We start from the raw sequence: 21,897 nt of genomic DNA, 5'->3' as shown, positions 1-21,897 counted from the left end.
GAGAAAGAAGAGGAAGAGGAAGAGGGGGAGGAAGAAAAAGAGGAGGAGGAGGAAGAAGGAGAAAGAAGAGGAAGAAAAAGAGGAGGAGGAAGAGAAGGATGAGGAGGAAAAAACATTGAAAATCACATAGGAGGAGGGGGAAGGGGGGGAGGAACAAGAAGAAGAAGAAGAAGAAAAAGAGGAGGAAGAGAAGGATGAGGAGGAAGAAAACATTGAAAATCACAAAGGAGGAGGAGGAAGAAGGGAGGAAGAAGAAGAAGAAGAAGAAGAAGAGAAGGATGAGGAGGAAAAAAACATTGAAAATCACATAGGAGGAGGAGGAGGAAGAAGAAGAAGAACATTGCAACACACACACACACACAATATATATATATACTTTCTTTCTCACCATCAAAATCTCCTTCTGCTGCATCATCTGTCGAGGCTGCAGGTGGTAGCGTTGGGCGGCAAGATGAAGTGACGCACAGCTGGTCTCTCTCATGAACATCCAGACCAAATATTCCTCTCTTTCTCTCTTAGGAATACCCTGACTAAATATCCTCTCTCTCTCACGAATACTCTGGCTCAGTATTCTCTCTCTCTCTCACGAATATCCTGACCCAATATACTCTCTCTCTCTCTCTCTCTCTCTCTCTCACGAATATCCTGACCCAATATACTCTCTCTCTCTCTCTCTCTCTCTCTCTCTCTCTCTCTCTCTCTCTCTCTCTCTCTCTCTCACAAATACTGACTCAATATTCTCTCTCTCTCTGTCTCTCACAAACACTGACTCAATATTCTCTCTCTCTCTCTCTCTCTCTCTCTCTCTCTCTCTCTCTCTCTCACGAATATCCTGACCCAATACTCTCTCTCTCTCTCTCTCTCTCTCTCTCTCTCTCTCTCTCTCTCTCTCTCTCTCTCTCTCTCTCTCTCTCTCACGAATATCCTGACCCAATACTCTCTCTCTCTCTCTCTCCCTCTGTGGAACAATTAACACACATCATCATCAGGTTCAGGCTTCCATGTTGTATATTTCCATGATAATAAATTAATACAAAGAGTAGAGCTGATACCTTAACAATACCTATGTAGCAGAGGTAACCAAATCACCTATGTACACACGACCAAAGGTAATCGAAACACATTTGTACTCGATATAAAACCCTATACTCCACGTTACCAGCGGGGGCGAGAAACCTAGACCAAGACCATTCACGGAGGTACTTGGAAGCTTGTATTCTTAAACGTCTTCGGTTCTCACGAGTATTTCCCAAGACCACAGAGGAGGTGTGTCAGGTTCTAAAGGGTGGTTCATGGTAGAGTAGAGGCCTTGATGAACTTTCCCCAGGCTCATAAAACTACCCCATGGAAATAGTAACATCACAACCTCCATGAAAGCCTTGTCAAACTATCTCCAGGCTCATAAAACTACCCATGGAAATAGTAACATCACAACCTCCATGAAAGCCTTGTCAAACTATCTCCAGGCTCATAAAACTACCCATGGAAATAGTAACATTACCACCTCCATGAAAGCCTTGTCAAACTATCTCCAGGCTTATAAAACTACCCATGGAAATAGTAACATCACAACCTCCATGAAAGCCTTGTCAAACTATCTCCAGGCTCATAAAACTACCCCATGGAAATAGTAACATTACCACCTCCATGAAAGCCTTGTCAAACTATCTCCAGGCTCATAAAACTACCCCATGGAAATAGTAACATTACCACCTCCATGAAAGCCTTGTCAAACTATCTCCAGGCTCATAAAACTACCCCATGAAAATAGTAACATTACCACCTCCATGAAAGCCTTGTTGAACTATCTCCAGGCTTATAAAACTATCCCAGGAAATACTAACACCAGAACCTCCATGAAAGCCTTGTCAAACTAACTCCAGGCTCATAAAACCACCCATGTAAGCCTTATTGAACTATCCCCAGGCTCATAAAACTACCCCATGGAAATAGTAACATCACAACCTCTATGAAAGCTTGTTGAACTATCTCCAGACTCATAAAACCACCCATGGAAATACTAACACCACCACCTCTATGAAAGCCTTGTCAAACTATCTCCAGGCTCACAAAAAAGCCTTCTCAAACGTGTGAGTGTGAGAGTCCCGAAATGTTTAAGAATACAGGCTTTTAACATCCATACCTTGACATATGTTCCTATTTCCACCCATTTCCTATACCCATACAAAAGAGCCTTAGATATATACATTAGAGTAGCTACCATTTCCTAACAGTACATGGGTCACAGGACTTTAGTAACCTAATCTACATCAGTGCTATGAGACGTAATGTATACACGTATATACAAATGAGGTTAGCTGTTGGCGTATTCGAACACTTCTCTGTGGTGGCTGAAAAAATAAAGTTAGAAAAAGTGAGATAACTCTAATGTAAGATAGTTCTACATCATGAAAGTTAGTGTGTAGAGAGAGAGATGATCCGTGCACATTTTGACATGTGGCGGGCCAGATTAGAGCTAGCTTTAATGGGAGAAAACGAGCGAGACATCGGTCCTTACATTCAATAATTCTTCACATTATTACGACAGTTTTGGGCTTGACAGAGTGGCTATTGACCCTGGCATAGTAGTAATAGTAGAAATAGCCTGACAAGACCAACTATTTCCCATGGTATAATAATAATAGTAGAAGTAGTAGTAGTAGTAGTAGTAGTAGTATTTTGAATGGGCTCCAACCCTTACATTCGAAAATACTTTACATATACAGTCGTCCCTCAAATAGTACAGGGGTTAGGGACCCAGGTCCCCTGTACTATTCCAAAATCCGTATAAAATTAGTGCTCCCCCTAGAAACACTCCAGCCCTGGGGTGTGTTTGAGAGAGGAAATCGGGACTCTCGGAACGTCCCGAGTGCTCTCAAACGCGTGACTCGGCAGCAGGAGTTGACAACTCGGCACGTCCACTGGCTCCCGGCTTTGAGAGGTGCCTCAGTGCTGTGATGACGCCGTTACCACAGCAACGACGAGGCTTAGTAAGAGGACAGGCTTCATCTCCACTCTTGGAGCACTGGCAGTTACTGCAGCAAGAATTTCTTTTACACTAAGATAGATACAGCGAACACTGCTCTCATTCACGTGGTATGCTCTCCCTACGGCAACGTAACTCATCCCAAAGCGTAACTTCTCCTAAATCTGAATTCTTCTGCAAGGTGCACACTTTCTTGAACGCTTTGGGGTGCTTTCAGCAGGTGTTTTGGTACAACACTGTTGCCACTCACGCCAGGGATACTTGGTGCCACGACTGGGAAATTTAAAAATCCAAATAAAATTCTTCCATGACAATCCATACAAAACCAAAACCGTACTATTTGAGGGACAACTGTATATATATATACACACACACCAGTTTGGGTTCACAGAGTAGTAGTAGTAGTAGTAGTAGTAGTAGTAGTAGTAGTAATAGTAGTAGTAGTAGTAATAGTAGTAATCGTAATAGTAGTTTGAATGGCCCATACAAGCTTCCACACACACACACACACACACACACACATACAGCAACATTAGACAGAAATCACATATAACCCCAAAACTTCACTTTTCACTTCTAAACCTTAAAATAAATGATATAAATTAATGTTTATAAGTACAAAAAAACTCTACATGTTATAATACACTTAGGTAGAAAAATGACCTAAAAATTAACCTTCTAAAACCTAAAAAACAAAGACATCAGGTGTGAGTGCATGACCAGACACTGACTAAGAGAAGGGACTCAATTTTTCTCTTTTAAACCGAATGGAAGATCAAAAACAGTTTGGTTCAAGTTGACCCAAAGAAATATATAACTAGACTCAGTCCCTTAAACACTGATTCTAATGCTAGCTTATTCACATCACTGTATGAGGCCCCTTTCACACGAGCGGTTTTTGCCGCTCTGGCACGGCCGTGTGGTTTAGCTTTACGTTGACTCATGGGTGCTTCACACAAGGCCCAAGTGGCAGCCGCACCCTGCCGTACTGCCAGCAAGACTGCAGCGGCAGAAATGCCGCACAGCGGTTTTGGTGGTCATGTGTTGCCATGGGCGCCTTCACACATGTGGTCTGTCAACACTGGGAGGAAGGGCATGCCACCCCTTTGTCTGCATCACTGGAAAAGCTGCTATGCACTATACTTTCCATCTTATGAACTTTCAATTAATGTATATTGAAAATGTAAGTGTCTTACATATTAATTCTGTATACCTCTGTACAACAAACATCTGCATTTAAATTTCAGGGTTATGGCTAATTTAAATTATCATGACACAGAGCTGCTGATCTCTGAGATTGAAAGACTTGTGGGATCCCTCAAGACAAGATTACAAATATGACTGAAGGAGATACTGAAGCGGATGTGGCAGACACCGCACTTGACCAAGGATGTCCAGGTGCCATGCGGCTGCCGTCCGGCATGTGCCAAAGCGGCAAAAAACGCTTGTGTGAAAGGCGCCTTAGGGTCCATTTCTGTTCCAAGCCCTCATTTTGACCCTTCCTCAGTCCCTTAAACACTAGTTCTAACACTAGCTTATTCACATCACTGTATTAGGGCCAATTTCTGTGTTCCAAGCCCTCATTTTGACCCTTCCTCAGTCCCTTAAACACTGGTTCTAACACTAGCTTATTCACATCACTGTATTAGGGCCAATTTCCGTGTTCCAAACCTTCATTTTGACCCTTCCTCAGTCCTTTAAACACTGGTTCTAACACTAGCTTATTCACATCACTGTATTAGGGCCAATTTCTGTGTTCCAAGCCTTCATTTTGACCCTTCCTCAGTCCCTTAAACACTGGTTCCATTAGGGTTTATTTACAATGCCTGAGCTTTCTAATATGTGTGTTAAGACCTTCCTTGGCCATTCCTCAGTCTCTTCACACACTGGTTCCATTAGGGTTTATTTACAATGCCTGAGCTTTCTAATATGTGTGTTAAGTCCTTCCTTGGCCATTCCTCCTCCCCTTCACACACTGGTTCCATTGGGGTATATTTACAAGGGTCTAATGGCAGTGGAAAGGGCTTAACATACAACACACACACACAGAGTAAGTCCATCCATCCTTGAGGTACGTATCGGAGGTCCTTTTGAACACACGACACTATTTACAAGGCGTGAGGTAAGGGTTGTACGTCGAAAGCCCTCTTACGCTGAACACACACAGCGAGCGAGTATGACCTATGAGGTACGTAACACAGAGTCCACCCCCCTGAGACTTGACATACGTAACACAGCTCTTTCAAACGCATGACACGGAACACTTGCGCTCTTTTGTCCACTTGTGCTTCATCATTTCGCTTGCTGTCGCTTCGGTCGGCAGCTTGAGACAGTCTCCGATGTCCTCGTAATCATCGTTCTTATCGAGTCTGTGACCTTCGAGGTGGATGTTGAGCGCGACCTTGTTTCGGAACGCCCTGGAACAGATCGTGCATTTGAAGAGCACGCCTTCGGAGCTACTTCTCAGATGCCTGACAGTGGATTGCGTAACACGTCGCTTGTTCGTCAGACTCAATGCTCGTCTCCTCCCGGGGTTCAAGAGCTTGGCGTACATGATTCTTCGTACTTTCCGCCGTTCTGAGCTTGAGGATAGCGTCGCCGAGGTCTCAGGGTCTTGCTTGGCACTCCTGAACCTCTTGACTTTTTCGGGAGTGTCTTCAGAGGGGCGGGATGGGGTCACACAGCCATTATCATCCCTCTCCACCCTCTTGGAAGTTTTCGGCACTCTCGGTGGGGTCACGGTTGCGGCGGAAACAACCACATCCCCTTCGGTTAGTCCTGAGGAAGGGGTGAAGGTGCTGGACTCCCCTTGCCTTCGGTGGACTTGCGTAACACGGTTTTTCGGGCATAGGCTCTTGCTGGAGAAGATCGGACTAACAAAACTACCCTCTGTGCCACTTCTCATGCTGTCCACAATGCTTTTCGGAAGGTTGAGTTTAGTGAGGCGGACTTGACAGCTTCTAGTCTTGTACGTATCTGGTGGCATGGTGGCCTCGGTTGTCCGTAGCGGAGACCCAAGTGCCGGTTTCGTTCTTGGAGACAGACGTAACGGGGCTTTTCTGGTGAGTTCAAAACCTTCCGATCTTTCTTCCTCAACGTCCTTTTCTTCTTCCGATCGCCAAGGCTTGCCGTTCATCACGTTCAGCTTTGGCCTGTTCTTCCCGCTCTTCTCCTTCCCTGTCGCTCCTTCCGAAATGACGACATGGGTGGTCAACTCTCCCAAGACCCGGTGAAGTGCGAAAAACTTACACTTACTCACACTCTCCTCCGTGACCTCAGCTCTCGGGAACACGGCACTTGGGTCAAAGCGTAGAGGCCGCAGGGCTTTCAAACTCGCCAACGTATTGAAGCCTAAGAAATCGCAGTCCTCGGATGCCTCATTGAAGCATGGGGGTACTGGGCAAAGCAATTCTGGGGTGTCGGTTGTGATGGTCGGGCTGTCATCGCTTTGTGGTGGCGACTCAACCCAAGTGTCAATCGCCTGGCTGTCGGCGATGGCCCAAGGGTCAGGCATGGAGCTGTTGGACGACTCGGGGTCAAGGAGGTCAAGTTCGGTTGGCTGGGTTGCTTTCGGGGTGAGAGTTTTGGAGTTTGGTGTCGAGTGGTTTGACATCCTCTTTCTGTCAGCTTCGAGGGCGAGGAATTCTTCTTCTGTTATTGAATACGAGTTGAGGAAGGTCAGGGTGTCGATGCTGCTGTCTGCCATGAGGTCAAAGGTCTCCCGATTAGAGCCGGAATCATCAAGTGGGTTTTCGATGGCCCTGTCCGAGGTCAAACTGAGGTCAACATTCTCACTCTCGACTGTAATCTGTCTGTTCCCTTCAATCGTCAGTTTCAAGTTGACCTCGGAGCGTTTGATGTCACAATCTGGTACTTCTTCTTCCTCCTCCTCTTCAATCCTCCTCCTCTTTAGTAAACTGAGGTCATCATTTTCACTCTCGACCTCATTTTGTCCGTTCCCTTCAATCGTCAGTTTCAAGTTGACCTCAGAGCGCTCAATGTCACTGTCTAGTTCTTCCTCCTCCTCCTCCTCCTCCTCCTCCACCTCCTTCTCTTCATCTTCCTCCTCCTCCTCCTCCTCCTTCTCTTCCTCTTCCTCCACCTTTTCATGTTCAACTCTTCTCCTCTTTTTATGATTGAGGTTGCTTATAATTTCTTTGTCTTCTACCTCCTCCTCCTCCTCCTTCTCTCCCTCCCCCTCCTCCTTCTCTTCCTCTTCCTCCTTCTCTTCATGTTCAACTCTTCTCTTTTTATGATTGAGGTTGCTTATAATTTCTTTGTCTTCTACCTCCTCCTCCTCCTTCTCTCTCTCCCCCTCCTCCTTCTCTCCCTCTTCCTTCCCCTCCTCCTTCTCTTCCTCTTCCTCCTCCCCCTCCTCCTTCTCTTCCTCCTCCTCTTTTTCATGTTCAATTCTTCTCTTTTTATGATTAAGGTTGCTAATAATTTCTTTGTCTTCTTCTTCTTCCTCCTCCTCCTCCCCCTCCTTCTTTTCCTCTTCTTCTTCCTCCTCCTTCTCTTCCTCTTCCTCCTCTTTTTCATGTTCAATTCTTCTCTTTTTATGATTAAGGTTGCTAATAATTTCTTTGTCTTCTACCTCTTCCTCTTCCTCCTCCTCCTCCTTTTCCTCTTCTTCTTCCTCCTCCTTCTCTTCCTCTTCCTCCTCTTTTTCATGTTCAATTCTTCTCTTTTTATGATTGAGGTTGCTAATAATTTCTTTGTCTTCTTCTTCCTCCTCCTCCTCCCCCTCCTTCTTTTCCTCTTCTTCTTCCTCCTCCTTCTCTTCCTCTTCCTCCTCCTTTTCATGTTCAATTCTTCTCTTTTTATGATTGAGGTTGCTAATAATTTCTTTGTCTTCTACCTCCTCCTCCTCCTCCCCCTCCTTCTTTTCCTCTTCTTCTTCCTCCTCCTTCTCTTCCTCTTCCTCCTCCTTCTCTTCCTCTTCCTCCTCTTTTTCATGTTCAATTCTTCTCTTTTTATGATTGAGGTTGCTAATAATTTCTTGGTCTTCTTCTTCCTCCTCCTCCTCCCCCTCCTTCTTTTCCTCTTCCTCCTCTTTTTCATGTTCAATTCTTCTCTTTTTATGATTAAGGTTGCTAATAATTTCTTTGTCTTCTACCTCCTCCTCCTCCTCCTCCTTCTCTTCCTCCTCCTCTTTCTCTGAGTCTTTGGGTTCCTCAAAGTCTCTATGGGTTTCAGAGGATTTTTTCACCATCTTGCAGGTTTCCGAGCACGACTCGTCATTCGAGACCTCACAGACGGTGCACTTTTTGACCCGAGAGGCTCCGTTTTTGAGCGACGCCTGCGGCCTATCAGTGAAGTTGTCATTGGTGTCGGTGCAGAGGAAGGGCAAAAGGGCTCTCTCGGCGACCCCCGGCAGACCCTTCAAAAGCCTGTCTTCAAGTCTCACCGAGCACGGCTTCAAACTGAGCTTCCTGATGTCAGTTTTGCCGAAGCCTCTGAAGCTGTGAATCTGGGTCTTTCCCACCTTCTCTGGTGTCCACTGTAAGCTTCTGACCTTTCCTTCGACCTTGGGCTCCGTTGAGAGCCTGCACAGCTCACTCTTACTTATCAGCTTAAGCGGTAGGGGTTGCTTAAGCTTTTCGGCATTACGTAAATTGTCAAGGAAGGTCCGATAGTGCGCCTTGCCTTTCTTCTGATGGGCGCTGACCTTACGAGTTCTGTGCGTAACCAGCGACTCGTAGTAAACATCCTTGTCGTACAGGCTCTTCTCCATGAGGCCTAGGCTGTTCAGAAACGTCACTTTATCACTTGGGTAGGCCGTGTCCTGCTGGGTACTGGTCTGGTTGCTACGACGTGAACCGAATCTTCGTTGCGACTTTCGGCAGCATGTGTGACGAGACGCTAACGGCAATATGGTGTTATACCTGCAGAAACAGACTGGTTTTCGCTTCGGCATGTCACACAATGGAGGATTTGATTCCCGTACGATTGGAGAGCTTTCCATTAGACTAGCGTTTGGAGTTTCAGCGGTTCGTGAGGTCTCGGAAAGGGAAGTTCTGTCTCTGGTCTTTCCCCCTTCTCCTCCTCCTCCTCCTCGCCTCCTCATACTCCTCCTCCTCTTCCTGCTCCTCTTGACGCAGACAGCTGGTGGGAGAGTGGTTACGCCCTTCATGCAGTTCTCAAGCTGCGTCGAGAGCACCCGCCAAATCTTGCCGATCGCCTTCTTCTCTGCCTTGCCGCTCGGGAATAGATCGGGAAGTGCGTCGAGCCACTTGTCCTTGGCTGGGGAATCAGTCAACTCGGGGAGGTAGGAATCGAGGTCGGAAATCATGTCGTAGTTGATGGATTCGCGACGTGGGACCTCGATCAGCTTGTAGACCTTCCGTTTCCGCAGCTGGATGGACGATCGGATGGTCCGCCGTTCCTCGCTGCTGGCTCGGTCCAAATCGCATCTCGGTTGACCGTTCTCGTGCGATGAATGTTCGGTGGGGACTTGAGTTGTTTCGGTTGTTTTTGATGCATTTTGGTTGGTCAATCTATTCCTCTCTGGGTCATCGAGAGGTCGTTCTGCAATGTCATGACCCTGGTGTGCGATTCTGGGTCCTGTTTCTGATATCTGGAGGTCATGTCTGTTGATTTCCCTATTCTCTGCATCAGGGGTCAATCTATTCCTCTCTGGGTCATCAAGAGGTCGTTCTGAGTGTGTGATTCTGGGCCCTGTTTCTGATATCTGGAGGTCATGTTTGTTGTTTTCCCTATTTTCTGCATCAGGGGTCAATCTATTCCTCTCTGGGTCATCTAGAGGTCGCTCAGCAATGGAATGACCCTGGTGTGTGATTCTGGGCCCTGTTTCTGATATCTGGAGGTCATGTCTGTTGATTTTCCTATTTTCTGCATCAAGGGTCAATCTATTCCTCTCTGGCTCGTCTAGAGGTCGCTCAGCAATGGAACGACCCTGGTGTGTGATTCTGGGCCCTGTTTCTGATATCCGGAGGTCTTGTTTGTCGTTTTCCTCATTATTTGCATTCGGGGTCAATATTTTCCTCTCTGGGTCACGGTCTAGAGGTCGCTCGGCAATGGCATGACCCTGGTATGCGTTTTCGGGTCTTGCTGTCTCTTGGAAGTCTAATTTCTGGAGGTCATGTTTGTTATTTTCGTAATTTTCAGCATCACGGGTCAATATTTTCCTCTCTGGGTCACGGTCTAGAGGTCGCTCGGCAATGGGATGACCCTGGTATGCGTTTTCGGGTCTTGCTGTCTCTTGGAAGTCTAATTTCTGGAGGTCATGTTTGTTATTTTCGTAATTTTCAGCATCACGGGTCAATATTTTCCTCTCTGGGTCATGTAGAGGTCGTTCGGCAATGGGATGACCCTGGTGTGCATTTTCGGGTCTTGCTGTCTCTTGGAAGTCTAATTTCTGGAGGTCATGTTTGTTATTTTCGTAATTTTCAGCATCACGGGTCAATATTTTCCTCTCTGGGTCATGTAGAGGTCGTTCGGCAATGGGATGATCCTGGTGTGTGTTTCTGGGTTTTGGGATTTCTGGTCTAAGGGTCTGACAGCTCATTTTGTAATTTCCTCTATTTTCTGTGATCCGGTTTGATGTATGTGATTGTAGGTCATTGTCTAGGGGTCGTTCTTCATTGACGTGACCCTGGTGTGCTGTCGCTTGAGCCCATGTTTTCTTGGGCTCAATCCCATCATATTTCAGCCTCTCTGCAGCTCTCCCTTCACCCACAGTCCCTTGCGTTCTCACATCTTCATTGCCGTGTCTCTGTCCTTTGTTTCTGTGTGCTGGCGTCGCTGCGTTCACTGTTTTCTTGGCCTCAATTCTGCCATTTTTCAGCCCTTCTGCAGCTCTCCCTTCACCCACAGTCCCTTCTGTTCTCACATCTTCCTTCCCGTGTCTCTGTCCTTTGTTTCTGGGTGTTGGCGTCCCTGCGTTGGATGTTTTCTTGGCCTCAATTCCGTCATTTTTCAGCCCTTCTGCAGCTCTCCCTTCACCCACAGTCCCTTGCGTTCTCACATCTTCCTTGCCGTGTCTCCATTCTTTGTTTCTGTGTGCTGGCGTCCCTGCGTTGGATGTTTTCTTGCCCTCGATTCTATAATTTTTCAGCCCTTCTGCAGCTCTCCCTTCACCCACAGTCCCTTCTGTTCTCACATCTTCCTTGCCGTGTCTCTGTCCTTTGTTTCTGGGTGCTGGCGTCCCTGCGTTGGATGTTTTCTTGGCCTCAATTCTATAATTTTTCAGCCCTTCTGCAGCTCTCCCTTCACCCACAGTCCCTTCTGTTCTCACATCTTCCTTGCCGTGTCTCTGTCCTTTGCTTCTGGGTGCTGGCGTCCCTGCGTTCACTGTTTTCTTGGCCTCAATTCTGCCATTTTTCAGCCCTTCTGCAGCTCTCCCTTCACCCACAGTCCGTTCCATTCTCACATCTTCCTTCCCGTGTCTCCATTCTTTGTTTCTGTGTGCTGGCGTCCCTGCGTTGGATGTTTTCTTGCCCTCGACTCTATCATTTTTCAGCCCTTCTGCAGCTCTCCCTTCACCCACAGTCCCTTGCGTTCTCACATCTTCATTGCTGTGTCTCTGTCCTTTGTTTCTGGATGTTGGCGTCGCTTGATTCCACATTTTCTGGGGCTCAATTCCACCATTTTTAAGCCTCTCTGCACCTCTCCCTTCACCCACAGTCCCTTCTTTCCCATCCCTGTTTCTATGGGTTTCCGAGGGGGCAGTTTGATGGTCTGAAATCCCTGTTCTTAGCCCCATTTCCTGAGTCTGGGGGATTTGTGTGTCTGGCTCCCTGTGGCCATGGGTAGTACTAGACAGACCCTTGCTAGCCTTCAGACCATTAGGAGATGGGGCTACAGGGCTGGCTATTGCGGGGCGTGGAGTTGAGGTGATCCTTGAGGATGTGAAAGGTGGATTCAGTGGAGTTTTACGATCCCCAGAGCTTGTTGGGGTAGTTTTTGTGGGTGGCCTGGGCTCTCGAATGACAATGCGGATTTTTCTTGGTAGATTTTCAACTCCAGGGATGTCTGTGTTGAGGGTAGTGTAGATAGTCCTTGTGATAGTACCAGGACTTGAAGGGGTAGATTTTGTGGGTGTTTTGGGGTCTGGGGTGACAAACGAGAGTTTTCTGTTGGTATTTTGCACTCCAGGGAAGTCTGTGTTGCTTGGGGTAGTGCCAAAAGCCCCCCTCCTTGTGACAGTACCAGGGCTTGTAGGGGGAGTTTTTGTGGGTGTTTTGGGGTCTTGGGCAACAATCGAGATTTTCTTGTGGCAGTTTTGAACATCAGGGACGTCTGTGTTGCTTGAGATGGTGCTGACAGCCCCCCTCCTTGTGATAGCCCCAGGGCTTGTAGGGGGAGTTTCCGTGGGTGTTTTGGGGTCTTGGGTGACAACTGAGATTTTCGTGTGGGTATTTTGATCCTCAGGGACGTCTGTGTTGCTTGGGGTAGTGCCGACAGCCCCCCTCCTTGTGACAGACCCAGAGCTTGTAGGGGGAGTTTCCGTGGGTGTTTGGGGATCTTGGGTGATGATTGAGACTACCTTGTGGGTATTTTGATCCTCAGGGACGTCTGTGTTGCTTGGGGTAGTGCCGACAGCCCCCCTCCTTGTGGCAGACCCAGAGCTTGTAGGGGGAGTTTCTGTGGGTGTTTTGGGGTCTGAGGTGGCGAACAAGAGTTTTCTGTGGGTATTTTGCACACCAGGGATGTCTGTGTTGCTTGGGGTAGTGGCAACAGCCCCCCTCCTTGTGACAATGCCAGAGCTTGTAGGGGGAGTTTTCGTGGGTGTTTTGGGGTCTGGGGTGGCAACTGAGATTTTGTTGTGGGTATTTTGAACCTCAGGAACGTCTGTGTTGCTTGGGGTAGTGCCAACAGCCCCCCTCCTTGTGACAATGCCAGAGCTTGTAGGGGGAGATTTTGTGGGTGTTTTGGGGTCTGGGGTGAGAATTGAGATTTTGTTGTGGGTATTTTGAACCTCAGGAACGTCTGTGTTGCTTGGGGTAGTGCCAACAGCCCCCCTCCTTGTGACAATGCCAGAGCTTGTAGGGGGAGTTTTCGTGGGTGTTTTGGGGTCTGAGGTGATGATCGAGATTTTGTTGTGGGTATTTTGAACCTCAGGAACGTCTGTGTTGCTTGGGGTAGTGCCAACAGCCCCCCTCCTTGTGACAATGCCAGATCTTGTAGGGGGAGATTTTGTGGGTGTTTTGGGACCTTGGGTGTCGATTGAGACTTTTCTGTCACCATTTTTAACCTCAGGGACATCTGTGTTGCTTGGGGTAGTGCCGACAGCCTCCCTCCTTATGACAGCACCAGAGTTTGTAGGGGGAGTTTCCGTGGGTGTTTTGGGATCTTGGGCAGCAACACAAACTTTCTTGTGTGCATTTTGAACATCAGGGTCATCTGTGGTGCTTGGGGTAGTGCCGACAGCCCCCCTCCTTGTGACAATGCCAGAGCTTGTAAGGGTAGATTCCATAGGTGTTTTGGGATCCTGGGTGACGATTGAGAGTTTTCTGTGGGTATTTTGAACCTCAGGAATGTCTGTGTTGCTTGGGGTAGTGCCGACAGCTCCCCTCCTTGTGACAATGCCAGGACTTGTAGGGGGAGTTTCTGTGGATGTTTTGGGGTCTTGGGTGATAATCGGGAGTTTTTTGGGGATGGTTTGGACTCTAGCGTCACCAGCTCTATTTGTGTTGTCTGTCCTGTTGCTATTTCGAGATCTCCGTGCACTAGTGGTTTCTGGGTGACTGAAGATGTTTGTGGTAGTGTTAGCAGTGCCTGTGGAAACCTCTGCATCTCTGTCACCTTTGGATCGAGTGACATGAACTCTGAACCCTTTCTGGATGGACAGAGTCACGGAAGAGTCGATTTCCGGGCACTGGATGATGGCACTGGACGGTGGCTTTGCATGTGTGTTACTTTTGGGTTGAGTGATAGGAGTATTGGCCCCTCCCTGGATGGGCCCAATTGCAGAAGACCCAATCGCAGAAGAGGCACTTTCAGGGCACTGGACAATGGCACTGGCTGTTATGTTTTCCCTAGTGCCTGTGGTGGCCGGTGAATCCCTGTTAGCTTTGGATCGAGTGACAGGAGTATTAGATCTTCTCTGGATGGGCCCAATCACAGAGGACACATTTCCTGGACATGGAACAACAGAAATGTGTGATATGTTACTTCCGGAGGCGTTTCCTTGGCTTGGGGCGGACATGGAGTTCTGAAAGCCCTCTGTGACAGCCTTGATCAGTTCGTTTGTGGTTCCGAGAGGTTCTGGCCGGCCCTCGACAACCCTGGTGGAGTTGATGGTGGTTGTCTTTGTCTTACTGGATGGGGAGGGGACAGTAGTTTCAAGGAGTTTTTGGTTGTTGTTGGTTGGGGCAGGGACAGAGTTTTCGAGGGCTGGTTTGGTGAGAGCAATGCTTGGTTGACTTGTGGCTGAAGGGACGTCTCTGGTTGCAATGACTCGAGTTGTTGTTTCGGTTGTTTTTGAGGCATTTTGGTTGATGGTTGAAGCAGAGACAGTGTTTTTGAGGAGTAGGTTGATGGGAGGAAGACTTGGTAGACTGGCAACCACAGGGATGTCTTTGGTGGCAGTGCTGTTATTGGTTGACTCAGTTGTTTTAGAGGCATTTCGGTTGCTTGGTGGGACAGGGGAGGCGTTTTCAAGGGCTGGTTTGACGAGGGGAGTTCTTGGTTGACTTGTGGTTGCTGGGACCTCTTTAGTGCTGGTGGTGGTGGTGGTGGTGTCTGAAACATCACCACTAGTTGGAGTTGTTTTGCCGAGGTCCAAATCATCACCAAGCTCTCTTGGACTGTTCTGGGAGGATAGAGAGTGTTCCGATCCCTTTTGAGTGGGTTCCGATCCCTTTCGAGTAGGTTCTGATCCTGTTCGAACACCCCAGTGGAATGACACAGGCTTGGATTCCCTTTCCTGAACCTCCACATCACTGTCCACCGTTGCTATACTGTCCCTTGAATCCGTATCACAGTAGTCCTCAAACTCAGGTTCCAACACTACTTCCTCGATCCCATTGCTATAGGATCGAGTCTCTTCTTCCGTAGGAGTCAAAACATCCTTGAGGCACTTCGGAGGATGCTGGAAATAGGAGTGGTCCAAGGCTATGCAAGTCCTAGGGTTGGAATGGCCTGGGTGGGGTTCCTCAAGGGTAGGATCTGATTCCTCTTCTACTACAACTTCCTCAATGTACTCTGGTGCCCCGTACAGATGGTAGTCACCCACCTGTTCCACCTCCATCAGCTGGTCCAAACTGTAAATCTGTGTATCAGATGGTGGAGGTTTGGACACTACCGATGTAGAATTGGATCTCTCTGTAGGAGGTTTCAATCCCATTCTCTGTGGTTTTTGATCCTCCTGTTCCACCTCCCCTAGTTGATCCAAGGTGTAAATCTCATGTGTGGAATTCTGTGGAGGTTTGGACACTACCGGAGAAGAATTGGATCTCTCTGGAGGAGGTTTCGATCCCATTCCCTGTGGTTTCCGGTCCTCTGTTTGCTCAAAGATTTCAATTTCTATGATATCATCCATTTCTTTTTGACATTTATCTATCTGTCGATCCTCTCCTTGATCCTCTTTGTCCCTGAAATCCTCCTCTGGTACCCTCTGTCGATCCTCTGTTAGTCTCTCATGATTCTCTGATAGGTTCCAATTCCTTTGTACGTCCCTTCGATTCTCTGTTTTCCTGTGGCGAGTCTCCGTTGCCTCATGATCCTGTATTGCCCTCTGAATCCCTTGATCAGGGTGCACAGGAGTGGATTCTGACCCTATGTGTGACGTGACTGTACACAAACTCTCATTTCCAAGGGAGGATTCAACACTAAGTTCTCTTACTGACATTTCCTCACTCCCATGTCCTTGCCAGCTGCTGAGTTTCCTGTCACATGAGCTCGTCAAATGCCAGTCCTTGGATACCTCAGGGCTCGGAGTACTCAGAATGTCAACGTTTGGTATATTTACATCACTGCCGAGTTTCCCGTCACATAAGCTCGACAAACGCCAGTCTTTCGATACCTCAGGGCTCGGAGTGCTCGGAATGTTTTGTATATTTACGTCACTACCGACCCTCTCTCGCACACCGGCACAAGGTTCTCTGGTGTGACCCGTGCTGCTTTGCACTACGATCAGTTTCCCGTGACTAGCTAACACTTTGATCTTCGTGTTTTCCGAGTTCGTTTCGCCCAAGAGAACTTTGCCCAGAGTTTGACAGCCATTTTCAGCGTTCTTTTCACCGATAATCAATCTCTCCAGAGGGTCAGATCCCTTTTTTGCGTTTTCCAAGTTGGTTTCCTTTATGATCACCTTCTCTAGAGTTTCAAATCTCTCTGCTGCCATCTCTAGATTTGGTTCACCTATGATCACTTTCTCTAGAGGTTCCAATCCCTTATCCAAGTTTATTTCTCCTATTGTCACATTTCCTATACATTCCAATCCTATACTTTCTGGCTTCTCTAAATTTGTTGCACCTACGATTCCTTTTCCTAGAGGTTCTAATCCCTTGCCTACAAAGCCTCTGGTAGTTACAGGGTTTCCTAAGCTGCTTTCCTCTATAAATAAAGTCTCCATGTGGTTTAGATTCAAGTCGTCCATGAATCCTCTTTCTAAACCACTTAAGCTACTGGAATCCATCTTGAGACCCTTTTCCTGAGAGGTTGAGCTACTGGAATCCTCTCTGAACCCTTTTCCCAGACTAGACAAGCTCCTCGAATCCACTTTTTCCAGGGTGATAGGGAGGTCATAGGTCACGGGGTCATAGGTCACAGGTTCACCGTTCCTGGATTTCACACGGTTCAGATTCAAGTTGTCCATGGAGCCCTTTTCCGGAGAGGTCAAGCTCCTGGAATCCACTTTTTCCAGGGTGAGAGGGAGGTCAGGGGTCACGGGGTCAGAGTTCACAGGGTCCTCGTTCTGGCACACTTCACTCAGCGACCTCTTCTGGCAGCATTTCCTCAGCACCGTTTCTCTCTTGGCCAGGCTGTGTTGAAGGCTGGTGTAGAGTATTTCCAGTTGGGGGTTGTGTTTAAACCCCACAAAGGATGGCAGAGTATCCAACCCTATGTCAAAGGCGCGGGGTTGGGGCGACAAGGTGTACGACTCCTTACCGTGGCTGGTGGTAGTGGTGGTGGTGGTGGTGGTTGTAGTGGTGGTGGTGGTGGTGGTGGCAGCGCTGTGGTGGTTCATGTTGGTGTCCTCGGCCATCCTTGACACATCTGGTAACGCTTGTCTGTTGTGGTGGATCCTGGAAAAGGTGGAACAGGTGAGGGGAGAGTACTGGAACCATTTTTTTTTTTTTTTTCAACAAAGGAGACGGGTCAAGGGCAACAAAAAGAGTGCAGAGAGAGAGAGAGAGAGAGAGAGAGAGAGAGAGAGAGAGAGAGAGAGAGAGAGAAAATAAACTGACCAAGTGTAGCTAATGTGTAGTGTAGCCTGGCGTGGAGGGGTGTTATGCTGTATGCTGCGGCTGGGTGGTATGTGGGGAGGTGTGGCTGAGTGTGATGTGGCTGTGACTAAGTAATACGGTGTGTGGTGTGGCGTGGTGTGGCTGGGTGCAGTGTGAGGTGTGGACTGGTGTGGCTGTGTGAGATGGTGTGGCTGGATGTGATGTGAGGTGTGGTGTGACTGAGTGTGTTGTGACCTTGTGTGGTGTGGCTGGGAATGGTGTCAAGTGTAGTGTGACTGGGTGTGATGTGTGATATGGTGTGGCTGGTTGTGGTGTTAGGTATGGTGTGATGTGGTGTAAGGTATGGCATGGCTGAGTGTGGTATGGTTTAATATAATGTGTGGTGTAGTGTGGCTGGGTGTGGTGTGAGGTGTAATGTGGCTGTATGTGATGGGTCGTGTGGAGTGACTGGTTGTGGTGTAGTGTGGCTGGGTGTGGTGAGTGGTGCAGTGTGGCTGGCTGTGGTATGTGGTGATGTGTGACTTTAATTTGATTTTCCTACCACAGTACTGCGGGAGAGAGGGAGGGGGAGGGGGAGGGCGGTGACTTCAGAGTGGGAGTTGCAACCTTAACCCTTTCACGCACCAAAAGTTTAATAAGTTTCTCCTTCCGCTGCGCCATCCATCTGGGACTCTCTCGGGGGCTAGCGGAATGGCCTAACCTTGCGGCAATACTTTTTTCCTGTAATCAGTTTCAGCCACCAGTATTCTTTTGTCCCGGCATTGTTATATATTGCTGGTTTTGGAGAGATTGTTCTTTTTTTATTTTTTTTACAACAAAGGAGACAGCTCAAGGGCACAAAAAAAAGGAAACAATAATAAAAAAAGCCCGCTACTCGCTGCTCCTAAAAAGAATCCAAAGAGGTGGCCGAAAGAGAGGTCAATTTCTGCCTTATGAAGGAAAGAGATGTCAAGAAACGCAAATACACAGCAGAGTTTACTGACTCAGAATAAAGCACGGAGAAAGATAAATAAGAAATGGTTACGTCCACCACCTCGTGAAGGCAAAATCCCTGACAATCGCAGTGGACGGGTTAAAATTACAGATGAGCCAGTCACTTCAGTTAAAAACACCCCCTATGGCTCACAGCGACAGGTAGAGGTAAGGTAGGGGTTCTTACCTGGATGGGGACATGCCCCATCCAAAAACTGTGATGTCTCCAACCAAACCTGCAGCTGATGAATTTTCATGAAGATGGTCAGATGGTTGGCTAATACAGGTAACTCTCGATTTACGCGAGTTTCGTTTACGCGTTTTTTAAATAACGCGGGGTCCAAAATCCAAATAAATGTTTAATTTACACGTTTTTTTTCCACTTATACACGATATTTTATGGAGTGGCCACCAGATGTCTCAAGCAACTGGACTCACACGGCCACACAGCTGAGCTCAGTTCTTCCCGCGCGCCACTTGAGCAACAACACAGTACCAACGCTACTCAACAACAACAACAACACCCTCGCTGCTGTGCTACCATGAGGGGAAGGGCAGCCGGAGGAGGAACCACGAGAGGGAGAGGAGTCAGAGTGATACAGTAGGCAGTAAATGTACAAACCTACCTCTTGTTTGATTTACATGGTTTTTTATTTACGCGACCTCTTCTAGGGCACAATACTCACGTAAATCGTGAGATACCTGTATGACATCACAAGATGGCACGGACAACTACTAATTTTTAACACCCAGTCAATAACATCAATCTAAACAAGACACCCAAAGAACAACCAAACCACGTGGCAAATTAATCAAACGCGTATAAGATCTGACCAAGATGCTTCACACCCAGCTGGCGCTTGAAGGAATTCACCGATGACAGAAACAACAGAGTCCGGCAAGCTGTTCCAAGTGTTAATCACTCTCAATGAGAAGAAGCGGCCAGGCTCTCACATCAGTGTTACAACGGGGGACAAAAAGCTTATAGGAGTGACCTCTAGTGTCACGACGATTTCTCGTCAACAAATGATCAAGATTCAGACAAAATCCTTTCACAATTTTAACACGGTAGCAGCGGGGATCATGATTCTTAACCCTTTCATTGCTAAACGCTTGCAGCGGGCATTAGGCGTATTTGCTGGTGGCGCTAAACGCTCGCTGCGAGCTCCAGCCGCACTCAAATCTCCCGCGTATGAGAGTGTTCCAACACTAATTCTCACAACACAGGATTGCAAATTCAGTGGATTCTTCACTAAATTTGGTGGAAAATCATATCAGCCCAGCGCGGCAAATCTACAGACGAGTAACTGGTGGATGTTCTTGCCCAATATAGCGGCATTTTTGCATAGCTTCACCTATCACTGACTGATTCTTTGACCAAATAGTTGTAAATATTGCAGTTGGCAATGCTCCCTTGCCAGAACCTGAAGAAAAGATGTCCACAGTTCCCTCAATACGGCTGATCATCACGCACGCACTGACGTAAGTGTTAACATTCAACACTCCCTGAACGTGCATGTACATTCGCAAGAGAGGCATACATAACCAACTCCTATAGATCTGGACCTCCTCTTTCCAATGGTGTTTTTGGTTTTTAGCTGTGATGAATAGTTTTTGAGATACAGAGGTTAAAAGAGACCCCCCATTGGGCTCCCCGAGCGCGCCTGAGGGGATAGTCTCATTGCAAGCAATGAAAGGGTTAATGGTCCCTCTAAGCGAGAAAAATGAGAAAAAATCATCACTCACACAAACCATTTCATAATATATATCAAAGCATTTGTGATCAGTTTATGTATGATCTATTTTGGGGGGTTTAAATCATGGCACAAATTTGGCCCGTCGCTGCTACACGGTAAAGCCACAAATTTGGCCCATTGCTGCTACACGGTAAAGCCACAAATTTAGCCCATCGCTGCTACATGGTAAAGCCACAAATTTGGCCCATCGCTGCTACACGGTAAAGCCACAAATTTGGCCCATCGCTGCTACACGGTAAAGCCACAAATTTGGCCCGTCGCTGCTACACAGTAAAGCCACAAATTTGGCCCATCGCTGCTACACGGTAAAGCCACAAATTTGGCCCATCGCTGCTACACGGTAAAGCCACAAATTTGGCCCATTGCTGCTACACGGTAAAGCCACAAATTTGGCCCATCACTGCTACACGGTAAAGCCACAAATTTGGCCCATCGCTGCTACACGGTAAAGCCACAAATTTGGCCCATCGCTGCTACACGGTAAAGCCACAAATTTGTCCCATCGCTGCTACACGGTAAAGCCACAAATTTGGCCCGTCGCTGCTACACGGTAAAGCCACAAATTTGGTCCGTTGCTGCTACCGGGTTAGATACCATCATAAGATTGCCTCTGATCAGTCTGCCTTTGATCGAGTAGAGGTGTGTATGGAGTGAGTGGGAGTGCCAGAACACTTACCAAGGGGAGCTCTGGTGAGTGGTTTCATGAATCCGGCCGCAACAACAAACAAACTGGAAATTTCTCAGTGAGCGCCGAATAGCCTGAGACTGACCACCTGGCAGCCTGGACCCTGGATTCTCTCTGGAAAGGAAGGTCAAGGATGAGCTCTGGAGGGCAGTGTGAGACAAGCAAGATGGCGCCACTAAAAACACAGGCCAACCTAACCTAACCCTGAGTTCATTGCTTAAATCTTGTATATACATTTACCTAACACACAAAATAACCTATGAACTAAGATTTTGCCCTTGATTCCCTATCTTATCCAAATCCCTTCTGCAAGAGTTAACCAGCATCTTCATTCCCTCATCCCTTTCACTGGTAAACTTTGGGACAGCCTTTCTTTGTCTCTACTCTTGCTCATCCCTATGTTGTCCAAATCCCTTCTGCAAGAGTTAACCAGCATCTTCATTCCCTCATCCCTTTCACTGGTAAACTTTGGGACAGCCTTTCTTTGTCTCTACTCTTGCTCATCCCTATGTTGTCCAAATCCCTTCTGCAAGAGTTAACCAGCATCTTCATTCCCTCATCCCTTTCACTGGTAAACTTTGGGACAGCCTTTCTTTGTCTCTACTCTTGCTCATCCCTATGTTGTCCAAATCCCTTCTGCAAGAGTTAACCAGCATCTTCATTCCTTCATTCCTTTCACTGGTAAACTCTGGGACAACCTCACTTTGTCTGTATTTCGTTCTGCTGGTTAACTTTTGCATAAGTGATTTGGACAGCACAGGGATGAAAGAATGAAGATGCTGGTTAACTCTTGCATGAGGGATTTGGACAGTATTGGGATGAAAGAGTGGAGATGCTGGTTAACTTTTGCATAAGGGATTTGGACAGTATAGGGATGAAAGAATGGAGATGCCGGTTAACTCTTGCATAAGGGATTTGGACAGCACAGGGATGAAAGACTGGAGATGATGGTTAACTCTTGCATAAGGGATTTGGACAGCACAGGAATGAAAAAATGAAGATGCTGGTTAACTCTTGCATAAGGGATTTGGACAGCACAGGAATGAAAAAATGAAGATGCTGGTTAACTCTTGCATAAGGGATTTGGACTGCACAGGGATGAAAGAATGGAGATGCTGGCTA

The 21,897-nt window shown here is 47.4% G+C and overlaps 3 protein-coding genes across 15 annotated transcripts; 1 reads left to right on the top strand and 2 right to left on the bottom strand.

The window, feature by feature from the left end:
- Nucleotides 1-984: 984 nt before the first annotated feature.
- Nucleotides 985-7,247, bottom strand: LOC126995247 (uncharacterized). Its single transcript, XM_050854729.1, has 2 exons — nucleotides 1,784-7,247; nucleotides 985-1,713 (listed from the first exon to the last, which is right to left on the bottom strand). The coding sequence occupies exon 1, from the start codon at nucleotides 6,690-6,692 to the stop codon at nucleotides 5,229-5,231; it is 1,464 nt and encodes a 487-aa protein (XP_050710686.1). The 5' UTR covers nucleotides 6,693-7,247; the 3' UTR covers nucleotides 985-1,713; nucleotides 1,784-5,228.
- Nucleotides 7,248-9,360: 2,113 nt separating this feature from the next.
- LOC126995249 (uncharacterized) lies at nucleotides 9,361-17,199 on the top strand. 13 transcript variants are annotated; one of them, XM_050854741.1, is made up of 4 exons: nucleotides 9,361-9,508; nucleotides 9,752-9,812; nucleotides 9,942-10,012; nucleotides 10,157-17,199. In XM_050854741.1, exon 4 carries the CDS (start codon nucleotides 10,625-10,627, stop codon nucleotides 11,600-11,602), a length of 978 nt encoding a protein of 325 aa, XP_050710698.1. In that variant the 5' UTR covers nucleotides 9,361-9,508; nucleotides 9,752-9,812; nucleotides 9,942-10,012; nucleotides 10,157-10,624; the 3' UTR covers nucleotides 11,603-17,199. The 13 variants fall into 13 exon arrangements, 12 of the variants coding, with proteins under 12 accessions (XP_050710698.1, XP_050710699.1, XP_050710694.1 ...); XM_050854737.1 differs by having other exon boundaries at nucleotides 9,501-9,637; XM_050854735.1 differs by lacking the exon at nucleotides 9,361-9,508 and having other exon boundaries at nucleotides 9,664-9,812; nucleotides 10,157-10,297; nucleotides 10,439-17,199.
- On the bottom strand, nucleotides 11,794-18,534 carry LOC126991716 (uncharacterized). Its single transcript, XM_050850416.1, has 7 exons — nucleotides 18,521-18,534; nucleotides 17,903-17,909; nucleotides 17,362-17,609; nucleotides 16,571-16,947; nucleotides 14,123-15,727; nucleotides 12,158-12,438; nucleotides 11,794-11,847 (listed from the first exon to the last, which is right to left on the bottom strand). Exons 1-7 carry the CDS (start codon nucleotides 18,532-18,534, stop codon nucleotides 11,794-11,796), a joined length of 2,586 nt encoding a protein of 861 aa, XP_050706373.1.
- Nucleotides 18,535-21,897: the final 3,363 nt, after the last annotated feature.

This window comes from Eriocheir sinensis, chromosome 7 (genome assembly GCF_024679095.1).
Source record: "Eriocheir sinensis breed Jianghai 21 chromosome 7, ASM2467909v1, whole genome shotgun sequence".
Taxonomy (NCBI): Eukaryota; Metazoa; Arthropoda; class Malacostraca; order Decapoda; family Varunidae; genus Eriocheir; species Eriocheir sinensis.
This window is presented reverse-complemented; position numbering and strand designations above follow the sequence as displayed.